This window comes from Atractosteus spatula, chromosome 25 (genome assembly GCF_055471065.1).
Source record: "Atractosteus spatula isolate fAtrSpa1 chromosome 25, fAtrSpa1.hap1, whole genome shotgun sequence".
NCBI lineage: Eukaryota > Metazoa > Chordata > Actinopteri > Semionotiformes > Lepisosteidae > Atractosteus > Atractosteus spatula.
Genome location: NC_142730.1, coordinates 4683546 through 4707566, shown reverse-complemented (window position 1 = coordinate 4707566; position 24021 = coordinate 4683546). Strand labels below are relative to the sequence as shown.

The 24021-nt window shown below is 38.4% G+C and overlaps 1 gene segment (V, D, J or C); it reads right to left on the bottom strand.

Annotated features, from left to right (window-relative positions):
- Nucleotides 1–914: 914 nt before the first annotated feature.
- The window catches only part of LOC148815141 (T-cell receptor alpha chain constant-like), a 53688-nt gene continuing 30581 nt past the window's right edge, over nt 915–24021 (bottom strand). Inside the window, 4 exon segments of the C gene segment in view lie at nt 915–1817; nt 2308–2415; nt 2776–2826; nt 3045–3284. Coding sequence covers nt 2309–2415; nt 2776–2826; nt 3045–3284 — 398 coding nt within the window.

Genomic DNA, 24021 nt, shown 5'->3' with positions numbered 1-24021 from the left:
GGGTCTGGTCGGAGTCTCTGCAAGGTGGGTGCCACCAGTAACTCAGTGCTTAAAAGTGGCACTATTGGAAGGAATCTAGTCTGAGGCTGCTGCAGATCTGCACAGGAGATCCAGGTATGTTTCGTCATGTTTCGTCATGTTTAGCCTGACTAGTCACATGGATTCAGCCTCTGCAGTAGAGAAAAACCCCAACGGCATCTAACACAGTCCACAGGTCAGACTGCAGCACCGTGTCATTATCCTCCTTCAGCCCAGTTCTGGCACTGACTGCTTCAACATACGAAGGCTCAATTTAAATGCAGGTGAGGGAGAACTCGCCTGAGGGGCTGTATGAGTTGAGGCAGGCAGCAGTAAAGAGAAGAAGGGCAGTTTTAAATATTTCAAGTCCTATTCTTTCACAGCCATGTTAAAACACTCCAGTAAGACAAAAAAACAACCTTTTTTTTAAAAAATCCATCCATTTTGTAGCCAATTTATCCAGTACAGAGTCTTGGGGGGAGCTGGAGCCTATCCCGGCAGGCAACGGGCAGAAGGCAGGATACAGCCTGGGCAGGACGCCAGTCCATCACAGGGCAGACACACAGTGATGCCCACACTCACACCAGAGCTAATGTTCCCAGAAGCCCATTAACCTGCCCGTATGTTTTTGGGCTGTGGGGGGAAACTGGAGCACCCAGAGGAGACCCATAAGAACATGGGGAGAGCATGCAAACTCCACACAGACAGCACCCCAGGTCCAGAAGCCGAACACAGGGTCCCGGTACTGCCCTCCAATGGTCATATTCAAGGAAATGTGTCCACTGATTGCTGGTATTCCGCTAACTAACCCCGTGCAAAACTAATGAGAACTCCTCCACTCTCCTTAATCCACAACACTGAATGCAACAACTCGTAATAAACAAATAGAACAAAAGCAGTATTTAAATCTAGATTTATTTAAGCACAGGCACAGCCACAGAAGTAAATTACATATTCAAAACAGAAAACAAAGCATTTATACATCCAAAGGCTAATCCACAATGTCACAGGTTGAGATTTCCGGTTAACACAATGGATTAAAAGCCATTCATTTACATGTTACTGCACCACAACAGCACTGCTGTTTCATCGTGACAGTTTACATCTGGCTTTGAATTGACCTAAAACCCATCAAAGATTCCCGAGAAACATGTTCTAGGGAAACATGGGTAATTGTAAGTAAAGAATAACTAAAGATACAGATTTTTTTTTACAAATGATAAATTGATAATTGACTCATTTAAGATGCTAAGAACCTACCTTGTGCAAGTCTATGTGTATCAGTGCCTGAGGCCACATTCTCTCATACTAACGTCTGGATGGCCAGTCCATTCTGGTGCCGTATGGCACATACCTGCTCTAAAGATGTTCACTAGCTAACAGCAGAGAACTGAAACACTAGGACTTGCAGAAGGAGACCAAGCGCCTGTGTGTTTAACAAGCTGATACGAGCAAAAATGGAAACAAAAAAGCTTTTCGAACAAAATGTTCTCATATACATTTTTCACACGTCCATCTGTGATTAGGAATATACACCCCGATGAAAATGCATTTGGAATATTTTTTTATACAATATAATATCTCTGCAGATCAATCTTTATAGAAGATTCTTTATAGTGCACGATACAGGCACTTGTGGAACATTCTTCCGTTTAAACTAGGAGAGAGGCGCTGTCATTGTTTGAAAGACGATAATAAGCAGCAAAGCCCGAAACATCTCAAATCCGAACGGTTTTTTTTTCCGTCGTTTCATTCCTTCCTTTTCTGTCTTGTCGCCAGGCCGGAGGGACCAACAGCTCCTGGAAAAACAAACGATGAAAACACTTCACTGCTTTGTCCAGCAGGCCTCTGTGATGACTTTGTGCTGTGTGTTTCTACCCTCTTGGTTTCGCATAGTCTAGATTCTATGTGCCACTCGAACCTCAGACTGTTACCAGTGTGCAGACTGAAAGACCAACCGATCTGAAGTTAGTTGACGCCAGATACGCTATTTTTGTATTAGTGTTAAGTTTAAAGTTTTAAAATAATTTCCCTTATTTATGTGATAGAGGCTAACGCTCAGGCTCAAGACCTAGAATACAATTTTAATAGCTTTTGACTCATGCCCGTCTGTGTCTGATTTTAATTGTTCTTAGTTTGCTCGCTTCTCAGTTTGTCTCTATTAGCCATAACTATGCCACAGAGCTGTTTCCTGACTTGGATGATGGTCAGTTGTCTTTGGCCATGCGGTGACCACAGGTACTGCAGAGACAGCGACTGTGGTGGCGATTCCAAGTCCCCAGTACTCACCCTAACTTCCCCACATTCGGATAGTCATGAGCACGTTGAAGCCGATGCTTTTCAGGAAGAGAACTCTGAGGACCAGGACAGTCAAGGACAAGAAGTTGATCTTTTCATCTGAAATTAAAGATCGCAAGGGAATCGTGACCCATGTGAAAGAGTCTAGTTTTAACATTTTATATACTTCACAGGTAGAAATAAGATTCATTGAGCAGCAACCTAAGATCCAGATAGCTGATAATTAAACTTGCAACAGTAGCTTTTCAAGTTATATTAATTAAAAGGCACATAAACCCTCAATAATTGTTCAGACAGTTTCTGTGTAAAAAGAGGAATGTCTTTAATCAGGGAATCTGATGTGTAGGCATTCTTGAGAGAGATATACAATTAATTTAGGAAATGAATTCATTTTCTAGTATTGGTGCATTGTTTTTGTGGGAAACATTTTTTTTAGGGATATTTTCAATATCTATGTACCTGTCTGGAAAAACTGGTTTCCCACAGTGCTGCACAGGTCCAAACCGTCATCTGGAAAAACAGGAAAAAAAAAAGTTGTTGAAAAAAGTGTCACTCCAGCGGCTTAAAATATCAACCAGTGACGACTTTGCATGGTGCTGCAGCTTCATCATTCTTTACACATACCATATCATTCTGTTCTCTGAGTGGAAGTCTGGCAGTGCTGTGTGCTATAATTTAATTGAATAATTTAATTGAAAATGAGTCTTACTTAAGGTGTAAATGCTTACCTTTTTGTGCGTCTACAGCCGTGCCATTTCCGAAATCCACTTTACATTCAAAGTTTGGATCCTGCATGATCTCCACCATGCTGTAGGCCTTCTCTTCCTCGATCAGACCGGGCTGCGCACTGCTCTTGCTCCCATTGACCCAGATTGCGGTGTTGTGTGACCCGAAGTCAGTGGCCAAACAGGCCCTAGGCCCTTCGGCCGATGCCAAGACATAGGCAGACGGGTCCGTGTTCTCTTTCCCTTTAAAACAAGAACAACACAGCACACATGAGCTTACAGCTTGTTTTTTTTTTAAAAACGACATTTTCACTTAGAGAAAGTGCAAACTGCCTTGAGTATTGCATGGAGAGCCTTTTAACACCTTTGTTTTTTCCGGACATCATGGGGTTTTGCAAAGATCCTAACTTTGTGTACACGGTCTGCGACAGGGCTCAGTGCGCAGGGTGTTTCCTGTCTAAAATTCATCTCCAGGCTCGTACACCACCAAGAGAAAATACCAAACCAGTCCAAGAAAGCATTATCTGACCTTGCCAAAGGGATTTCATTATACTATCCTGGGTGGAAGTGCTACAGTTTTTTAAATTGTCACCACAAATCCCCAACCTCAGAATGAGATTAGTCCACTGAATACTGAAGACTGAGAATACCAATTCCTCTTCAAGCTCTGTTGTACTCAAAGTTCACCACGTTTTCAACTTCGTGAATGCTGAAGTATTTGGCAGTAATATTAATAAAAATGAGATTAGTATAAAACTTGAAAGAACCGTGTTGCTTTTCTTAAGCTTAGTTACTCTTGGCTTACTTTTTTTATTTGAAAAAAAACCCAACAATTTATATTTCATTCACTCCCTAAGTGGAGAATTCAAATGTTAATAGACGACTCACTTGGTTCAACAAACTGGTATGTGCCAGATCCCCAAATTATTTTCTGTCCATAATCATTCACACAATGCTAGAGCGCTTAACCAAAAAAGATTCGGGCGAGACATTCTAAAACAAAGTATCACAGCTTTAAAAATTGGAAGCTAACTAATAGCAACAGTAAGATGGTAAATTCAACTTTGGTAAAATACTGAGTTTTTTCCCCTCATTTGCACTAAGTGCGACGATTTACTCTACATCTTTTCCACAAGAGTTTGACGTGCGCAACTTCATTTTTGTACGGAAGGTAAATCATTTTTTGTGATTTTTGAGTCTACAAAAATCCCTTCACAAGCACATGTACTGTATATAAGTAATTTTACGTATTTTTTAATATCAGCATGGAAAAAACGCAATGCCTTAAGTAATTCGTTTCAGTACAATTCCACATGCAGGCTATAAACGTGACAACCATTACTTTGTTCAGTGACAAGATTTTGCAATAACTAGGGGAAGCCCGATACGCTTGCACCAGGTACATTTATGAGACAGAATTCTGTTCCAATAGAACTGGCCAGACACGACGATGATTTGAAACGAATGACATTGTTGCTTTATGTATCCAGTGAAAACGTACTTAGCCGAACAACGAGTCTTGAGCCGGAACCGAAGGTTATCTTGTTAACATTCACACAGTACAGAGAGTGGTGTCAGAAACCACCTGTCTGTCTACGTGGACTGAGAATCAAGTAGACACTACCGCGCACATATCTGTTAAAGCTTTTTCGCTCCTGAAAAGGCCAAAGACGTTTGCTGTAGAGTCTAGACACGCGTGCAGCACGAACCAAAATCCAATGCATTTTAAAAATGCTATTAACCTTACAAATATTCGATTTGAACATCTCTGAAATGGGCGTTTTCAATCTTGGTCACTGTTATGACGTCCCAGTTCCAGGCTTTTCACAAACGATATTCTGTCACGTTACTCTTTTCTGTTGGGCATGCAGACGCCGTTTTTGAAACTTAGTATTTTACGTTTTACATTTCGGAGGTCCTGTTGATATGTTTGCGCAGATGAGAACCATCTGCACGAAGAAACTCCCTTCCTCTCACCAGTTCAGACAGCATAGAAAAGTTGGTCCCCCGGGATCTATTCTCCGCGTTTTGGATTTCAGGGAAGCCGAATGACCACGAGTGACGGCTTTTAAATACTGCAGTGATGTAGATTAGAAGTGTTTGCCACAGTAGAATTTTCTAACCGACCTATATAACACAAGGTCGCGGTGTAGTCGGAGCTTATCCTGACAAGCAACGGGCGCAAGGCGGGAGGGAAGAAGCGTTTAATCTTTATCAAAAATCCCAAATTCAACCATTTTTCCCCCACGCACTGTCGGGATAGAAGAATGGGCGATATAAAAGGCTAATGTGCCATAGGAACAGCTGGTAACTCGCGCACCAGATCCAAACAGGACTTGGCCATAGCTATTCACACGCGGATACGAGCTAGACCTTGAACTACCGGTACACAAGGCTACTTCCTCAGAGATGACTGTGGTCCCACAAAGACGCGCAAGGCGAAACGCAATCTGCAGTCCACCTCTAATCTTGCTGGTTCACGCCCTTGGTATAACACAAATCTCCTTAGTACGAAAAAGAAGTGATCTAGTCTGTGTGATAGTGTTTTTCATTTCACCCATGTTTTCTCCTGTAAATGCTCAGCGGTTTCCTTACTGATATGACATCATTACAGAATTAATACAGTTCAGTTTCTCAGCGAGCCTAAATATAAACACATTTTAATTTAGAGGCGATTCCAACAGTCTATACCACAGAAACCAGACAATTCCATGCTAGGATCTTTCCCCTAACCAGAACAGATTTAAGGAATTTCTTGTGTCAAGCAGTACAAAGCCTTTACCCACTTTTTCTACATATTTGTAATAATTTCAATATGCTGAAATAAGCACAACTTACGTGGCTGAACATGAAGTTTCATTCCTGATCCAAATATCAACTTGAAACCCTGATCATTCACACAGACCTACATTCCTCAACAATAACTGTGATCAGCAGAATGAAATGATCCATTTTCATGTTTCAGACTGTACCTATGAGGCATATTTGGCCTAAAAAAATAATCTTTTATTCAATTTCAAATTTTACATTTTGCCCAAATTTGGCTTAACGTGAATCGCTATACTTGAGTGAAAAATACTTACTACTACAGTGTATGCACACATTTACTACCTTATTGATTTTTTCACTTCTTAAATTGTTGTGGTACAGATTAGAAAGGTTTCAGTCTTTTTATGTTAAAGGATATGACTATCAACACTCAGGAAGAGCAAGGCTGTCCCATAAAGAGCCACTGAAAAGTTAAATAATTTTCAATAAGTGGGAGTATCACCTTTTTCTAATTAATATGAATAAATAGTATTGATTAATGGAGATATTAATATTTTCCTTTTAATATAAAAAGGAAATAATAACTTAATAGTGGTCTCATTATGGTTCAAATGGTGCACTAATATTTAAGCTCTTGCACTTGAATTAGTTTATATTAAGAATTCAATACAGAGCTCCTAACAAAGCACAGCTTATGCTGCATTAATTTAACTGAATTAATTTGTATATACATTCATGGTTGCACAGTAAGTTTCATATCCAATCCTGCTTTCTGCAGGATTCACATAGTACACATCTCCTTCCATTTGGTTATAATGAGCTGCTTTACAACAGATTTCTGCAGAATGAAACAGATCTGTAAACAGATCTCTGCTTTGACATTTCGGCACAATTTGATACCAGATATCATGCCATGTATATACATCCTTGATTTGTGACTGTACTGTCATGCTCGACTCTTTGGATCAATAACACTATTTTGGATCTTTTGGGTTTTTCAAATGCAGAAATCCCATGTTTGCACATGTCATGTATTGCTCTGATATTTACTTACTGGGCTCCACAGACAGCTTTGTCCCAGACCCAAAGACAATCCTGTTGTCATTCACACAGTCTGTGACGGCCTTTCAAAAAACCGCTCTTCCAGAAACGCTTTTGTGAATGAACACAAATCTGTAGCTTTACAGAGTGGCCAATACTGATCTTACAAGGAATGGAAATGCCTTAAATTCGACGCATCCAGTTTCAAATAAAAAAGCTGCCACTGGAATTTCCCTATTAATTAACTAATTAATAGGGAAACAGTTAACTAATAGACACTCATACGTATTAGACAGTTCCCACCATTTCTAGAGGGAACAGGGAGTTTTTCTCAATTCATTTTAATGCTTTAAAATATTTACTGGTTAAAAAAAGAGTTTAACTTTGAGTGCAAATTTTGAGTCTGAGAAGAAAACCATCTGGATTGCAAAGGCAGTTGAGTGAATGAGATCAATTGCCGTAAAACCGAGCACGATATTTTGATCTCCGTATTGCAACACTTCTTATATTTCTCACCCATCTGAAATAATGTATTTGTATTGTGAAGCTTTTGAAGTCATTCTTACATTTGAATTTGACGTTGAGAATGCCATCACATTTTGAGTAACCTTTTTCCAAAAGCAGATTAGGCGCTTTTCCATATATTTAAAACAGGGAATGTACAAGTCTCATGAATGCACAGATATTTACTTACTGGGTTCCACAGAGAGCCTTGTCCCAGACCCAAAGAACATCCTGACGTTGTTATTCACACAGCCCGAGATGCCATTTCAAAAAGCACCTCTTTCTGATCCACACACACACGTACAGTATATGTATGGTATTTAAGGATATCTCAAAGTATACTGTGACTTTTTGTTACTGACTAATAAAATGGAAACATAGGATTCAGGATTACTGAATAATTCCAGGAAGAATCCTGTCAGCACATTAAGGAATCAATAAGCATTTCTGGCCCTCAGTTAAATGTAAGATACAGTATGTGTAATTCATACAATATTCACACGTATACTTACTAAGCTGAAGAACGATAATCTAATTAGTCATTATTTTACCTTTGTGAAAGTAGGATACTACAAAATCTATTTTACCTCACAGCATGGTAACTGACAATATTCTGTTTCGTTGTTGACTTACGTGGTTCCACCAGGAGTTTGGCACCGGGTCCGAACAGTATTTTATAGTTAGCTTTCACACAGTGAGGAAGACCACACTAAGAATTCTGGCTCGGCACACTCTGACCCTGTCGTGGATGTGGCTAATCACAGGAACAAGAAAGACCATCTGAGCTCGTTCTGAATCTTTACAATACCGAGAAATAGCGCACTGAGAGAAAATTATTCATTTTGCCTGTTTGTCCTGAAAACATACTGTAGGTCATGTTTTCCACTCAGTCAATAATGTCATCATTTTTTTGTCCAAGTTATTTCAAGTGTCTCCATTTTGTTTTTATAATTACTGCAAGCAATGTTTAAAACATATTGTCCAAGTATCACAAAACTAGCTTCTTCCCAAAACCAAGGAAAATGACTCTAGAAAATGAATAGTGTCTCTGTGCTTACAGTACTTCATCCTTTAACTACAGTACAATCTTGTTCAAAGCCTTAAGTTTCTGTGTGTAGGAAGAATGTCTTTTAGTAATGAACTGATCTTTTCTTCAGTTTCTTCAGTATTAAACATTAATAAAAAGACTAAACTTACTTGGATTTACCACGATTTGAGTGCCAGATCCAAACACCAGCTTGTCATAATTATTCACACACTGCTTTCCAGCACAGCAAGAACCTGAGCAGCACAACTGGACTGAAATCGAGCTCTTGAGGCTTTCTCCGAAAATATAGCCAGAACAAATCCAAATAAGAAAAAGAATGGTTCAAAAGCTGTGACATTTCCTATTTTTTGCAGAAATTACTCTTAGAGGTTTACTAAAATGCCCAGTTTAAATCCAAAATATAATCTGAAGCCCAGTTAGATATCATCAATACACCATGAGCAGGACTTGTCTGTGCTCAGCATAGGGGAACAGCAAAGTTCTAAAATTCTTCTCCTGGCCTTTCTGCACTGGAATTTCAAACCTGTAAAAAGTACACAAGTTCAAAAATCTGTTTCCCTCCTTTCAAATTCCATGTTTCACACTCCTACTTACTTGGCTGTACTGACAGTCTTGTTCCATGTCCGAATATAATCTTGTTGAAGTCATTCACACAATGAATTACTCTCCAGCAAAAAGCTTTATCATTGCAAGAGCCAGGGGTTGTCATTTACAGCTTCTCCAGCCAAGTTAAATCTGTCCCATTTAATCACATTATTCACAGGATCATGATAGTAGATTGCAATAATTTATTAGCATAGTAGGAATTAAGAATCCACCTCTGAAACGATATGTTGAGTTATGTAAGAGGTTCAAAACAGACCCTGGCAAACGCACATTGAAATAAGGGAAAACAACACTGTTTTTGCAGTTTCTGATGAAACTCCTTGAAATGAAAATAAAAGTTTCTAAATTTTTCTCAATACACCTGCAACCAAACTTGTACAGAAGTTCAAAAATCTAATCTCACTCTTTTCGAATTCCCCGTTTCACACTCCTACTTACTTGGCTGTACTGACAGTCTTGTTCCACGTCTGAATATAATCTTGTTGTTGTTATTATTCACACAGTGAATTACCCTGCAGCAAAAAGCTTACCACTCCAAGAGCCAGAGGTTATCATTGACTGCTGTCTCCAGCCAAGCTAAATCTTTCACTTTTAACTAATTACAGCATTCACAGAAACATGAGAGTAGATTGCAATCATTTCTTACTATAATAAGAATTAAGGATCCACCCATGAAATGAAATGTTATTTACCAGGTTCAAAAACAGGCCCCAGCAATCCCACCCTAAAATAAGCGAAAACAACATTTTTGGCTCTGCGCTTTCTGACGTCCCTGTTCCGACTGTGATATGAAAAACAGAAAAAAAAGAAAATGTTTTCTCAGAGGTTTTAACGCATTCTTGGAACTCATGATTCAGATCCTGACTCATAAGCTCACACCCACAAAAATACCTACAGCGCATTCCATTACTTCACAGTGTTACCGTTATTATGATTAAACACATTGCAGTGTAGCAATCTGAAAAATTACTGTCGCAAAAAAGGATATGGGTTCACTAAATCTGTAATTAACCACTTGTAATTAAGTTATAGCATCCTTGCCTTACTGTAACTCATCTACCTACACATAAAATCAAGGTATGTTCTACATTATGTGGACTTACGTGGCTCTACAGAGAGTCTGGTACCGGATCCGAAGGTTATCTTATAGTTGTCATTCACACAGTGTAACAAAGCTCACCAAAAACACGGCTGTCCATTAAGAGCTCCTCAAGCCTGTGTGGGTTTCTCACACCAAAACACTGCTCTGAAAGACACTTCCTGGTATTTAAACCTTTCTGGACAATGGACTGCTTTAGAGCAGAGGTCCAGCATAACAACTGTTCCTAAGCTCCTGTAACTGAGGACCAATTGCTGTGTTCACCAAGGATTACCAGAGGACAGGCAGCCCTGTAATATGGGGGTTGCAATTAAGGACTTAGGACATCTTCCACGTTCTATTTATTTATATTTAGGGGAGTAAGGTTGGATATAATTTGAATTCCAGATTGATTTGTTTTATAAATGGTCAAGGCCAGGGCATGACCCACTGCTACCACTCAATGTTTAATCATTTTCTCTAACCATGTCTCCAGGCAAACCTATTCCACATCAACACTTTCAAGAGCCATGTAACACCTGCTACAAGCTCTACGTTTTGTACCAGAACTGGAAATTAGCTCAACTTCGATGCTAAGTAATTGACCACTTCTTCTTATTCTCTAAATAAAAAAGCCATAATTCACAATCAAGTTCCGTGTTTTCATTTTTTGTCTTAAACGAACCATTTTTACAAGGAAAAGCATAGAATCTTGCAGATCCTGGTGTGTTACCTCCCTGCGGTTATCAGACTTTTTTTAAAATTTGCTTCATCCCAACAAATATGTTTTGCTCCTGAACCTGTCTGTACATATTCTATGTGGAGAAAGAGGGATGCCGACTGATTTGTAATTCCTTACCTGGCTGAACCCAAACTTTTGTGCCAGATCCAAAGACAAGCTTGAAGTTGTTCGAATTCACACTGTAACACACTTCACATCAAAAACCTGAAACCTCTGGGGATCAAGACTCTTATTTACTTTCCCTAAGGGAGAATATTCAGAAAAATCTCCACATCATCAAGCTCATGGTCATTACTTATATTTTTACACTCACAATTTCAGACCAGTTATCTGGATTGCCAAGGACTTTGGGACATCAACATGAATCAGCTTAATTATTTTCTCAATTAAACCATTTCCGTTTTCTCTCACATTTTGAATGTGTCCTATCTATCCACACAGCTCCTTTCTTACACTATTGAGAGTGGTTTTCTTTTTGCAGAGGGCCTTGCAAAAGCATTCACCCTCTTCCAAAGGGATTTGGTTGAATTGCGCTCAATCCTCATTTTGTTGAATTGCAAATGATGTCTGGACATTATTCGAAAGCAATGTTTTTTTAGTTAGACCTGGAATGCTCAAAGGGTAAGATGCAGAAACTGCAAAAAAACAATCCTAAACTTAACTATGCATAGATATTCACACCCCTTTGCTGTGGCAAACCTAAATTAGTTCAGGCAAATAAGCTATCACCCCTCACACTGCTAGCTCTGCTGGGCTACATTTGTCCATTAGATTACATCCATTACATTATAATAAAGGCAGCAGCATCACTGTAGTAGAAATGCCTATTTAAGCTAAATGGAAACTCGTTTCGCAAAAAAGAACTTACGAGGCTGTACTTGTAACCTGGTTCCCCTTCCGAAAATGAGCTTTCCAAAGCCAGTTGTTCCAGACACACACTGTGGCGTCTCAAGACAAAAACAGCAGCCGAGCCCAGCCCCAGACACACTTCAACCCCTGAACGGGGAAACTGTTCTACTCTGTCTAATGTCTCTGAAAGTAAAACAGCCCAATAATATTCTCTCTTGTGTTTAAAACCCAGAGCAAATTCCATCAGGTTCATCGTTTTTATGTCATTTTTTTTCCTGTTTATTTTCCTGTCCCCCTTAATAGGAGTTTTACCGACAGTTTTGGAAATGAAATAAGAATGAAACCTTTAGAATTCATACTCAGGACTGGACTTTCAGTCTGTTTTTACCTGAAATACAATGCCATGCAGTAGTTTGAGATGTTAACTTGCTTTTTGATCTCTCTAAAGTGTTTCTATAGAAGCTTTTCAGTTTGGCATTATCTAGTGTTTTTCCTCTGGTATATAAGCATATTACAAATGAGCTCAGAAAGAAGTACACTTTGTGACACATTTTGTGGCTACTTACTTGGTTGAACAGAAAGTCTTGTGCCAGACCCAAACACCAGGCTGTAGGAGTTCGTATTCACACTGTAGCACACGTTGTGTCAATAACCTGTGATGATCACGCTTCTGATAGATGTGCCTCAAATAAAAGGTTTTCTGAAATTCCGTTACATAAGATCTGATTTAGTTAAAAAAGCTGTTCGGGTTTTACACTGGTTGTGCAGGACCAGTTGTGACTGGCTGGTAGCCAGAGATTTTGATTTAAACTGGACCCTGGTCAGGGTGAAAGACTAGGAAGGCGTCTTGCTTGTAACTGGTTTATTTGCCTATTTTCACCAGTACTGTGATTAAATTAGACCAAACAGTTTGTTTGAGAAGATCATCTCTGACTTAGAGGTTCCATGTTCTCGTTCTTTGAAGACTGAAAACCCTGTGCTGACCTCAACATGGGCAAACACTGGGCTGCACTGAATAATGAACATGATCTCTTCATCTAGTCTCCTCTAATCTAGTCTACTTTAATCTAGTCTCGTCTACTGCAGTCTAGTCTCATCTGATCAAGTTGATGTGGTTAAAATGGTGACCAGGCTGCATGTATTCAGTCAGGCTGAGATAGATGTATAGTGACTGTGTTAACAGTAACATTTCCCTCTTCATAATGAATAATAATTGCACTGGTGGTTTTTCTCATGGATGACGGTGTCGCTTTGCTGAAAGATAATCCAAGTTCTTCCCAACCTCAATATCTGCACTTTTAAAGCCATCATTAAACCAACTAGGGCAAAAGACTTTGAAGGAACAATAAGTCACCCTGTTATTAACATTGATTGAAGTCCGCCTAAACCTACTTTGGCAAAGTGTTTTCTCTCCAGTTTGACAAAACAAGTGAATAACAATGATTTCAGTTCCACTGTCTGGGAATTGTAGGAGTGGATAGCACAAGATATTAAATGTTAAGTATTTAAGTATTATCTTCTTCCATTATATTAGCGATTGAGTAAACAAGTTCATTCTACTCAACTTTTTTCTACAATTGCATCTGAAGTTCTAGATTTTGTAGTGAAAGAAACTCACTTACTGGGCTGAACGATTAACTGGGTCCCAGCGCCAAATATGAGCTTCCCTCCGAATCCAGTATTCACACATCACGAACTAGCCCTTCAAAAACACCAGCCCATCTTCCTCCAGCGTCCTACATGACACTGTAGCACAACCAGGTCTTTTCATCAGAGTCGCCCCTGAATCTTTATTCATTTAAGTTACGTCCATGAATCTCAAAACTTGTAACAAGGGGACAAATAAGCAATTGTAAGTTTCATCGTCAACGAGGGTGAAATGAAAGTAGGTACCAGCACAACCTCTGCTACAAGCTGTAAACACAGAGTAGCCAGCATGGTTATGACACTAACATGAATCCAGAGAGATGTCAAAATTGCTTTCTAGCACAGGAACTACCAACAACTTGTTCAACGACCATCAACCATTGACATGAACCATCACTGTTGAATTAAACGAATTTCCTATAGATTGCATTTAACACTACTTATTTGGTTTTGCTAGCAGTGTGACACCAAGCTTTAAAGCACACAGTGAGACCAGCCTTGTTCAATTTTAAGTCAGTTTAGCAATTCAAGATTTCCTAAATTCCCTTAGCAGCAATGATGCAGATGATGTATTGCAACACACTGTTTAAAACACATCACATTTCAAATGTGCACTAACTAAATCAGCAACAACAAGTACTTGTGAAGTTTTAACTGTGATTTGGTTCCAGTTCCAGGTACAATCTTCCCAACAGGCCACAATCCAGAAATGAGCTACAGCTTCTCGTATCAAAAATCACCACTACACCATCCCCCATACCGACTTCAAATCCCCAACAAAGAAATTAGAATCAGAGCTGTTGCTTCAATTGTCCAACTGGCAACATCTCTCACTCTAAACAAACAAACAAAAAACTATGTAAAGGAGACAAAATACTGAAGCTACACAGTGAATATATGACTCCAAATCGACAATACAAATATTACTTTTTTCACACAATCGTTCATGTTTGTGACTCGAGCTGTAATTAATGGAAAGTCTACAGAAGGATAAATTGGTTACTTACGAGGCTGAACATGTAGTTTGGTACCACTGCCAAATATAAGCTTCCAAGATCCACTCCCCGATGTCACACAGTACTCTCAGCCTCTACAATAACTTAGGAGACCGAAATAGAAATTTCACCTGAAGGGCTTGGCGTTGAACAGGTTTTTATTTTCAGGCAAGATCGCCTCTGGGTTCGCCAGCCGCTCGCCAGTGGTTTTGAAAACTGATATCTAATCATCAACTAGGGATCAGGTGAAATAAAAGCTGCCGTCCTCCACTGGCATCTATGAGTTCCACTGGGTGACTCTTGGGTCAGTTAGAGCAGCTCTTGGTTCAGAAGATCAGGTTTGGAATCTGCATTTGGAAGTACAGTGAAAGACTGAATGTGATCTCAGTCTAAATCAATTAAAGGGTTTTGGATGGCTGATTATACACAGATATTGCTACATCTGACTGTTAATAATCCTACTAAATCAACCGGCACTTCTTCAGCCTGTAGTTAGTATAGGACAACAAGCTAGATACCCACTAAAATCTGCTGCAATAAGCACTTTAAATTGCTTAGCCAGTATCCTTACACATTATGTGCAATTATGTAATACAATTATGAACTTTTACTCATCTGATTTACAATTTATTTTTACAACTGGTGAATGTTTTTACTGTAAATATGACGAAACTCCCAGCCTCTGTTAATTGGATAAAATGTAGTTTCTCATAATTCGGCAAATATGTCTGTGAACAAATGAAAGTATTTCATGAGAATCTTACTTGTTTCAACACACAGCTTGGTTCCACTGCCAAAGATCAGCTTTCCATAGCCAGCACTTCCAGAGTTCACACAACAACTAGTTCCCCTACAAAAACACACTGGGGGACCAACACCTTGGGTCAGTGTCTGCGACTCCCAGATTAAATACAGTAGTGATACATGACATTTAAAATGTGCCTAGAGCTAATATCAGACTTCTACTGCCTTTATATAAAGAACTGGCATTGCCCAAGATTGATAATACTGGTATCATCAATCTTGAGATAGTAAGCATTAAATGTTATTAATGCTGGTGTCATCAATGACTTTGTTACCTTAGAGGAATCTTGCATGACAATATGAAATGTTTTCCAGATTGGGTATTTAATCCTGATGGAGCTCGTTTTCCCAAAATGACTTACTTGGTTGCACGATTAATTGAGTTCCATTTCCAAACGTTAACTTCACCCCTGTAGTCACACAGCCCCTTTCCTCATAACAAAAAGAGACGTCCATTTTCTTACACATCCTGCGCTATCAGAATGTTTTTTGTCCCCCTAAGGAGCTCTGTTCAAACATGCTTCTTTTGTCACAGAACCAGACAGACGAAGCTGGAGCTACAAGTCCCATCCATACTGATTTTATGTTAAATGTGCTGTAAAATAAGACTCCTTCTACAGGGAGTGAAAACACTAACAAAAATACCCTACTACCACACCCTTATCATCCACAGAACTGATCACAAGGAGCTGCAGGTTTTTTAAAAAAGTAAAAATGTACTACAGAAATTTCACCATTCTCCACAGCATTGTCCTCCACAAAGAACCTACAGCTCATGAAAAAGAAGTGACTCGTTTTCCGTCTGGCTCATAATAGACAACCATTCTCTGAAACTAAAAACAGCTCATATTAAAGATTCTCACACACCCCAGGCTTTGTGGGAAACCCAAGGCATATTGAATGTGCAGATTATTACCACTTCTCATTTTTAAAACAATCTCTGATACAACACTGCCGAAAGTTTTCCTTCACATTGCAGTTCAATAATACGCCTCATAATCCAGCAATTCCAGTTATACATTATCCCGATGTGCAGAGATCAGAGATACCCAGGTGTCCCACAATGTAAGGTCAGAATCTGAATTCTACCTACCTGGTTCAACAACGACCGCTGTCCCTCCACCGAAAATGAGTTTGTAGCTGCCTCCTGTATTCACACTGTGCAGTTTTGTTCTACAAAAACTCCCTGTAGATTCACTGATCGCAGGTCTCACAGGCAGTTTGACTGTTTCAGATACGGTGGAATCGACAGTCTTGCTGTGCTCTGAATTTACCAGCACAGAGAACCCACCTTCATTCAGATTTCTCCAAATATAAATTCAAAGACATCTGAGAAATTGAACAAAACTGATGTCTGGTACATTTCTAGAAACAGTTTGCAGAACTGCTGCCACACAGCCCGAAAATGTTTCAGTACCATTTTTTTCAAACATTAAACAAAATGTTGGCAGGTTGAGTTTTCTTCTCTTTCATTACCAATTTAATGTACCTCTTTTCATGGTGAATATTATTTACTCAATTAAACATTAATTTAAAATGTGTTAATGCTGTTGAATATATTTCCTGAAGGCTTAGCACATCATTATTATATTATTACTAATATACTATAATTATATATGCTTTAATATTACTAATATTTTACAGAACATGCAAATCTATTAATATTATTGTATCAAAATTATTTATATTATTAATCTCTTGCTACAGTACTGCACATTTTCTTCAGTCCCAAGCACTACTTTGTAATCTGTTACTCACATACAGCAATTAGTTCCTATTATTTGTACTTCAATGAGCCACACAAATCCTTTTCACACTCACCTACACCAACCAAGAGTTTTGTCCCAGCTCCAAAGATCAGTTTAGCAGCTCCAAAACTCACACTGTATGGTTTTGCCTAACAAAAACTCTCAGGGCCATCTGTAGGGAATTTACAAGTTTTGCTACTCTTGTGGTACTTTGTACTTGTGAGCGGAGGTCAAAAATCAATAAATTAAGCATGAGCAGAGCTGAATAACCGATTTTTCTCCCTACCTGGGCTTAGCAATCACAGTCTGCACAGTGCAAGGGGCCATACGGCCAACACTACCAGTTTTAATTCCCTGTCCTCCTGAGCCATTGCTTCAAACAAAGGAAAAAGAACTCTTACTTGATTCAACCATTAACCTGGTTCCTTTCCCAAAGATGATCTTTCCGTACGATCCTCCAGCATTCACACAGCATATCCACCCATACCAAAAACCCAGAGGAGGGAGAGAGGCCTCTGACCCCAACCTCACACCTCTCTCCAGCAGATCTCTCCCCTTTATACATATCCTCACGGGCAATCTGTAATACTTTAAAATGGGAGCTATCACTGTATCTAATAAATGCTTGTTAGTTGGGTTGGAGATCTAGGAGGTTTAATTCAGGATGGCACACTACTGTATGTCTGGAAAGAGTGTCCATCTTCTCTCTTTTGATATCTGTTTTGTCATTTCAGAATGGCCTTCAACTTTGCCTGTTTTAAAATCTTAAACCGTAAACTCGCTCTATACATCCAAATGTACCAGTCCTACTTGGTTTAACTGTTAAGATGGTTCCTCTTCCAAAGACAGTCTTTCCATATCCTCCAGTAGTCACACAGTGTGTCCACGCATTGCAAAAAGACACTTACACGTACAGCACAGCAAGGGTAAGAGGTGACTTGCTGTTGCAGCAGCATATATTTTGATGGTGTCCTTATTATTTTAAAACATAAAGCTTTATTTTGCTTATTTAATACAGTACTTTCTTCACATTCTGCTTTTTTTTTCAGTCGCAGGGGTATACATCAGAGTTTTGAACTTTTTTTCTCAGATTGTTTTTAAAGACTTGCCTCACACAAAATGGCGTCACTTTGAGCTGTGCGACCGTCTGAGGTTTTGCACAGCTTCTTCTGAAACTGTAAATAAGGAGCAGAAGTGATCTCATCAGCCATTCATGATCTGCACGCTGAAATGCCGTATATTTATAGTTTTAATGATCTAACACTGCATACATCTAGAGCTCCATATACAGAAAACACGCTTCTACAATTTAAATCGTACTCACTTGGTTCAACAATGAGTTTAGTTCCTGTGCCAAAAATAAGCTTCAGGTTGCCTGATCCAGTAGGCACACAATGAAACACTCCTATGCATTATCTTCTGACACTAGCATCTCCATATGGGGTATAAAAACAAAAAATATGTCTAGGCTATACTGTAAAATCACTATAGAGACCAAATACATCATTTTTTAATCTGCAGGAGTTATAAAGCCAATTTTCAACCCATTTTCAAACTTCATTTAGAAGCACAGTATTTCTAATCTTTGGGTTCAGTATCCTTATTCCATTTCCCCATATCAATTTTTTAGATGTTGCTCCTTGCTGTAGACAAAATCAGTCTCTCTCAGTATTTACTATTAGGATCAGTCATCTCTGATGCACTATTACTCTTAAGCAAACGTATCTCAGTAAAAACAAGTTAGTTTTTGTACACTAATGCTCAAGTTGAAAACTGAATATTTTCTCCTACACTGCACAAGAGGAGTACGTTAGCACATGTAACTTGCCAACTAGGGCATTAGATCTCTTTACCAGTGCAGACTGAATATCTGATCTTTCTGCTTGGTTAAACCCTGCTGTATCCCTCTTAGCCCCACAGTGCCAGGAATACTAAAGCCCCAAGAATTAAAATCTGTCTGTATCTCCTAGCAGTAGCTAATCCAATAAAAATAGGAATTTTATTAAATCCTGTACACCATTGTGACTTCATTGTTGTAAGAGCCTCTTAAGTCCGTTCATAATGAAATCTGAGCCTAATCATTCTTTTCACACAAAAACACCAAAGTTTAGCTTTTGCTACTTACAGGGTTCTACCTTTAGCTTGGTTCCAGTTCCAAATATTAGTTTGTATCCAGATCCAGACACACAGCATCACAGCCTATAGCAAAATTCCTCTTGCTGAACAGCATGTCAAATACATCTATAAGAACCATTTATTTCTCAGATATTAAATAGTATTTTCTTCCACCTTCCAATTCCTTCTTTTCCCTAAATAATTTTTAAAACATGGAGACCACTGCACATATATATTCCTGAAAACACTAAAATGTGAGGCAGTGCTTTAAAGTGTACCTTTTACAATATTAAAAGCCACATTCTTCAATCATTTAAGAAAGTATAGAAATACACTTACTGGGGTTAACAGACACTTTTGTTCCAGTGCCAAAAATGAGCTTGTTTCCATAAGTCACACAGTGATTGTGAACACAGCAAATACTGAGTTTCTCCCCATGGTTAAGAAACTATACCATTTTTGGAGAATTTTCCCATGGAACTGTAGTTAAGGCACTTATTTGAAACTTGTAATGAGGTACTTAATTGTTTGGAGTGTTTTTCCCATCCTAAATGTGACAAGTTAACATCTGGAATAACAGGAATAGCAGCTGGACTGTCAGGATCAGGGGAGCTGATAATTAAGTAAAATGTATTTGGGTAAGTATGACCTTAAATTTGTCAAGAAAATCAAAAAACCCAGAGGGAAAGGAGTTTAAGGAAATAAAGACATTAAAAGAGATCCAATTAATTAATTAAGAGTTCCATGAAACAAATGAGAGCTCAGAAGGAATAAAACATAGCCAACCGGGTAACTTCAAACCCAGGGCTGAAAAAAACCTGGATTGGGCCAATTTTTTTATATTTCTGGAACTCTCTGCTGGACAAACGGTGTTTTAAACAGTACAGCACAATTTCAGGACTGGATTCTGTATTTCTCTGGTGTTTCTGAAACATTGGAAGCTACACATCCAACTTTAAAAAGTCAACCTAAAAAAGTAGATGAAAATTCTAAAACGTCTCCTTTGAACTCGTTGTTTGTTATGTGAAGAAATACATGATTACTTACGATGTTCCACAAAGAGCCGAGTTCCTTGTCCAAATGTTATTTTGTACTGCCCAGTATTCACACAGTGATTTTCTGCTCTGCAAAAACTTTCTTTCATTTGATCAGCGATCATATACAGTACATAAGGCTCTAAACGCACAATGTAATGAGTGCTTGAATAAGGTTTTTAATTAAAACAATTTCATGAGTGCTAGAGTAAAATCTTCCGGATATACAATTTGATGAGTGCCTAAGTAAAGTCTTAAGCTTTTTAAAATAAACATGGTGATCCAGAACACTGTTCTAAAACGTTAAGTAGAATTACTGATTTCATCTATAACTCCTCATAACGCAGGATCTGGTGAACTATCAATATTAAATCTAGGACTTCTCCTGTCTCCATCCTTGTACAGCCTCTGTGAACTCAAGTGAACTCCTGTTCTCCATATACAGTACCTGGACCCCAGCACTGTCTCTGGACTTCAGCTCAACCCCTAATTCAAGACCACCAGCTGTGAGAACTGATTTTCTATCAAGACCATCTTCATTCATTTGATCTACGGCCGAGTTCAGGTTTCTATAAAGTACTTAGAGGAAAAAACACTTTTTACACTCCTGCTGTAAATACTTTGCTGTAAGAAAAACACGATTTTATTTTCTTAGATGGGTTCAAATGCCATCAGCGTCTATCTACACACAAGAACAGGTCATATTTGCACCTGAAGTGCCGTGCTTAAGCCTACGGTTGAATAATTCTTAAAAAGACTCACTTGGCTGCACACGCAGTTTGGTTCCAGCTCCGAATATGAGTTTATTTCCTGCTCCTCCATAACTCACACAGTCACTCGTGCTTTAACAATAACCTGCGACACAGAATTCCTGCCCATTCTCCCTAACCAGCCTGCCTGTGCTTCATAAATCGATACAGTACATACAGAGCTCTGAAAACTATTGATTACTGTGGAGCTAAAGACAAATGAGTATCATACTGAAAGCCAGGATTGCAGGATTGCATATTTCTGATGAGGACTCCAGTCACTGGGCAGTAATATTACATGCAGAATTTCATCACATACAGCACTTGTTTACTACTGTTTTCTGGTTGTAATGGGGGCAGCATCTATAACTTCATGGCTAAAGTTCAGCCCCCAAAGACAAGGCTGAATTAAATAATTATTTAACTGTCAATTAAAATCCGCAGAGTAAACAGTAGCTCCCATCACCTCCTTTTCTCATTCTGCTGTTCTTAAAAACATCACTGTACAATTTGCTTATGAACTAATACTGACTGAAATGCATAGGTTTCCATTTTTACACGCTGTAACTTACTTTTCATTGAATGGGTCTTTAAAAATGTCAATAAACTTCACACACTGTGTACAGAGCCATTAGAATGGGGTTTGTCGTCCACACATAACAGAATATCTCAAATAATAAACCCACAGCTGCAATGAACTATTTCCTAACATGCCCAAACCTTTCAAATACTAGATCTAAAATCACATATAAAAACTTACTTGGCTGAATGATGAGTTTTGTTCCTGTGCCGAATATGAGCTTATTGCCAGCAACATTCACACACTATCTGATCTTCAGTCAAAAACCACCCATGACTTCACCCAGCTTTAAAGTGCTCATTAAACTCATAGAAATAAATACAAAACTGATATAAAATACAGCAATATATTCAGACTTCACTCAAGAAAAAAAGGCATTGACCCTAAAGGTCTAAGATAGTTAGATAAGATAGTTATCTCTTAAGACGTTTAAGTGAAGAATTTAATTTCATTTTAAAATCTGCATGAGTAGCTGACAAATGTTATGCACAAAACAGTTTTAGATGGTATCCAAATGATTAGTCAAGGGAGAATTGAATAATAAAGGACCTTACTTTACAGATGCAAACATCTAATTTTGTAAAGACATTTCACAGACAGTTTCTTTGCAGTTGTGTTGAATGTGTTATTAATTAGTAGTGGTGAAATGTGTTTAGTTAAAGAAGTAAAATTGTTGTTATATTTAAATATATTATTTGAAATATTATTATACTTCACATTTGTGTAAAACACAGCTACAAGTTCCTGTCTTAAATCAGTTTCATGTAACAGTGCTGAAGAGGTCATTTCTTCCTACTTACTTGGTTGTACTTGCAGTCTGGTGCCTGAGCCAAAAACCAGTTTCCAGCCATCATTCTTCACACAGTAAGCACAGCCAGAACAATAACTATACTGCACTGTCGTACTGGGTTCAGTGGTATTGACAACTAATAATAATAATATCAGACTAAATTCTTCTTGACATTTGGAGTTTTCTGCATTTTAAATCAGAGCAGAGGCCAAAGGAACAATTTCACAAATTTGCTTATCTTCCTAACACATTCTTCAGTTGAACATCAAATACTTTTTTGTTAATTATTCTGGTTAGGATAGTGTTACATCACACTGACCACAGATTTTAGTCATATTTATAACATTAAACAAAGTGCAGTAAGACTTTGATCAAAGTCCTCCTGAGACCTACGCTCAAAGCATTTCTTTAACAATCTACACAGTACTGTGAAAATTAGACAGTTTTAAGGTTAAACCTTGCATTACACTGGGATGTGCACTCATTCACTTTGCTTGATTTTTCATTACGTTTTTGATACTCTTAATGAAATCTCTGAATAAAGCAGGGATGAGAAATTAATGTTCCTTACATAATTTGGGATTCACCTATTGCATCTGAAACTCACAACAGCATCAAAATAAATTCCTCAACTTCCTTGTTTTTTCCCCAATGATCTTACTCAGACCAAAGTAAACCAATGCAAAATAGGATTCTTACTTGATTCCACAACCAGTCGAGTTCCACTCCCAAAAACAAACTTCCCAGCTCCACCAGTATTCACACAGTCCAAAACACCAGTGCAAAAACACAAGCAGACCCAGGGGGACTCACAGAGGAAGGTGACGTATTCATGAACTTCTCCTTGCCAATACCCACACTGATGTTAAACCAAATTCTCTTTAACAGCACCTTTTAAAAACAGCCCCTACACTCTACTCTGACTCTCTTCAGTACTGTTTATTTACCATCTTCTATTCAGCATGCACTGAATTGAGTGAAGTCTGTATTATATTGTCTTTTTATAATTCACTATTTATTGACATGTTTTCTAACTCAAAAGTAACTTTGTGCCGTTATGCAGTGCATAAACTAAAAGGATTCAGCTGTCACAAGCACTCAGTAAAAACATTGTGCTTCCCATTGCTCTCTTAACTGCTTAAATGTATTTAAGACCTGAATGTACAGGAGTCAGACAGAAAGAGAATCACAAGCAGTCACTCAATATATCTGGCCTATAAGCTACGACACTGTAACTATACTGTAGTAACTACAACACTGTAAATACCTTTACAGACATTCTCCCCAGAATTCTAACATCTATACCCTAAACATCTATAGACATTCCGTGAGATTTCAAAAGATTATTCAATTATCCCACTTACTTGAATTGACAGTAAGTTTTGTGCCACTTCCAAATATTAGCTTCCCTGCTCCAGTTCCATATTTCACACAGCCATTTGTCATGTTTCAAAAACCTGTCTACACGCCTGCCAACACCCAGGGCACCTACTGCTACTGACAACATCACACTGAATTATCAGACCGCAATTAATTCATATATCACAAGTAATAGGCAATGACCTTTCAAAAAAAATGCTTCTAAAAAGTTAGAACTCAAGATGAAAGACTCAAAACAAGTATCTGTAAAGATCTGTAATATGCCAAATTCAAAACATGTAGAAACAGCTCACAGTATTTCAATATTTCACCTATTGTATCTGAATTACTTAGACACATCCTATGAATTTAAATACACAGCAGCATGCTGAACATACTAGATGAATTGAATTGTTCCACATTATTTTTCAAGGGTTCATTTTATTTATTTTGCGAGATCAGCTGTCTGGCTGTGTTTAGTTAATTATATAGTTAAAAAACATTCTGATAAGATTATATTAC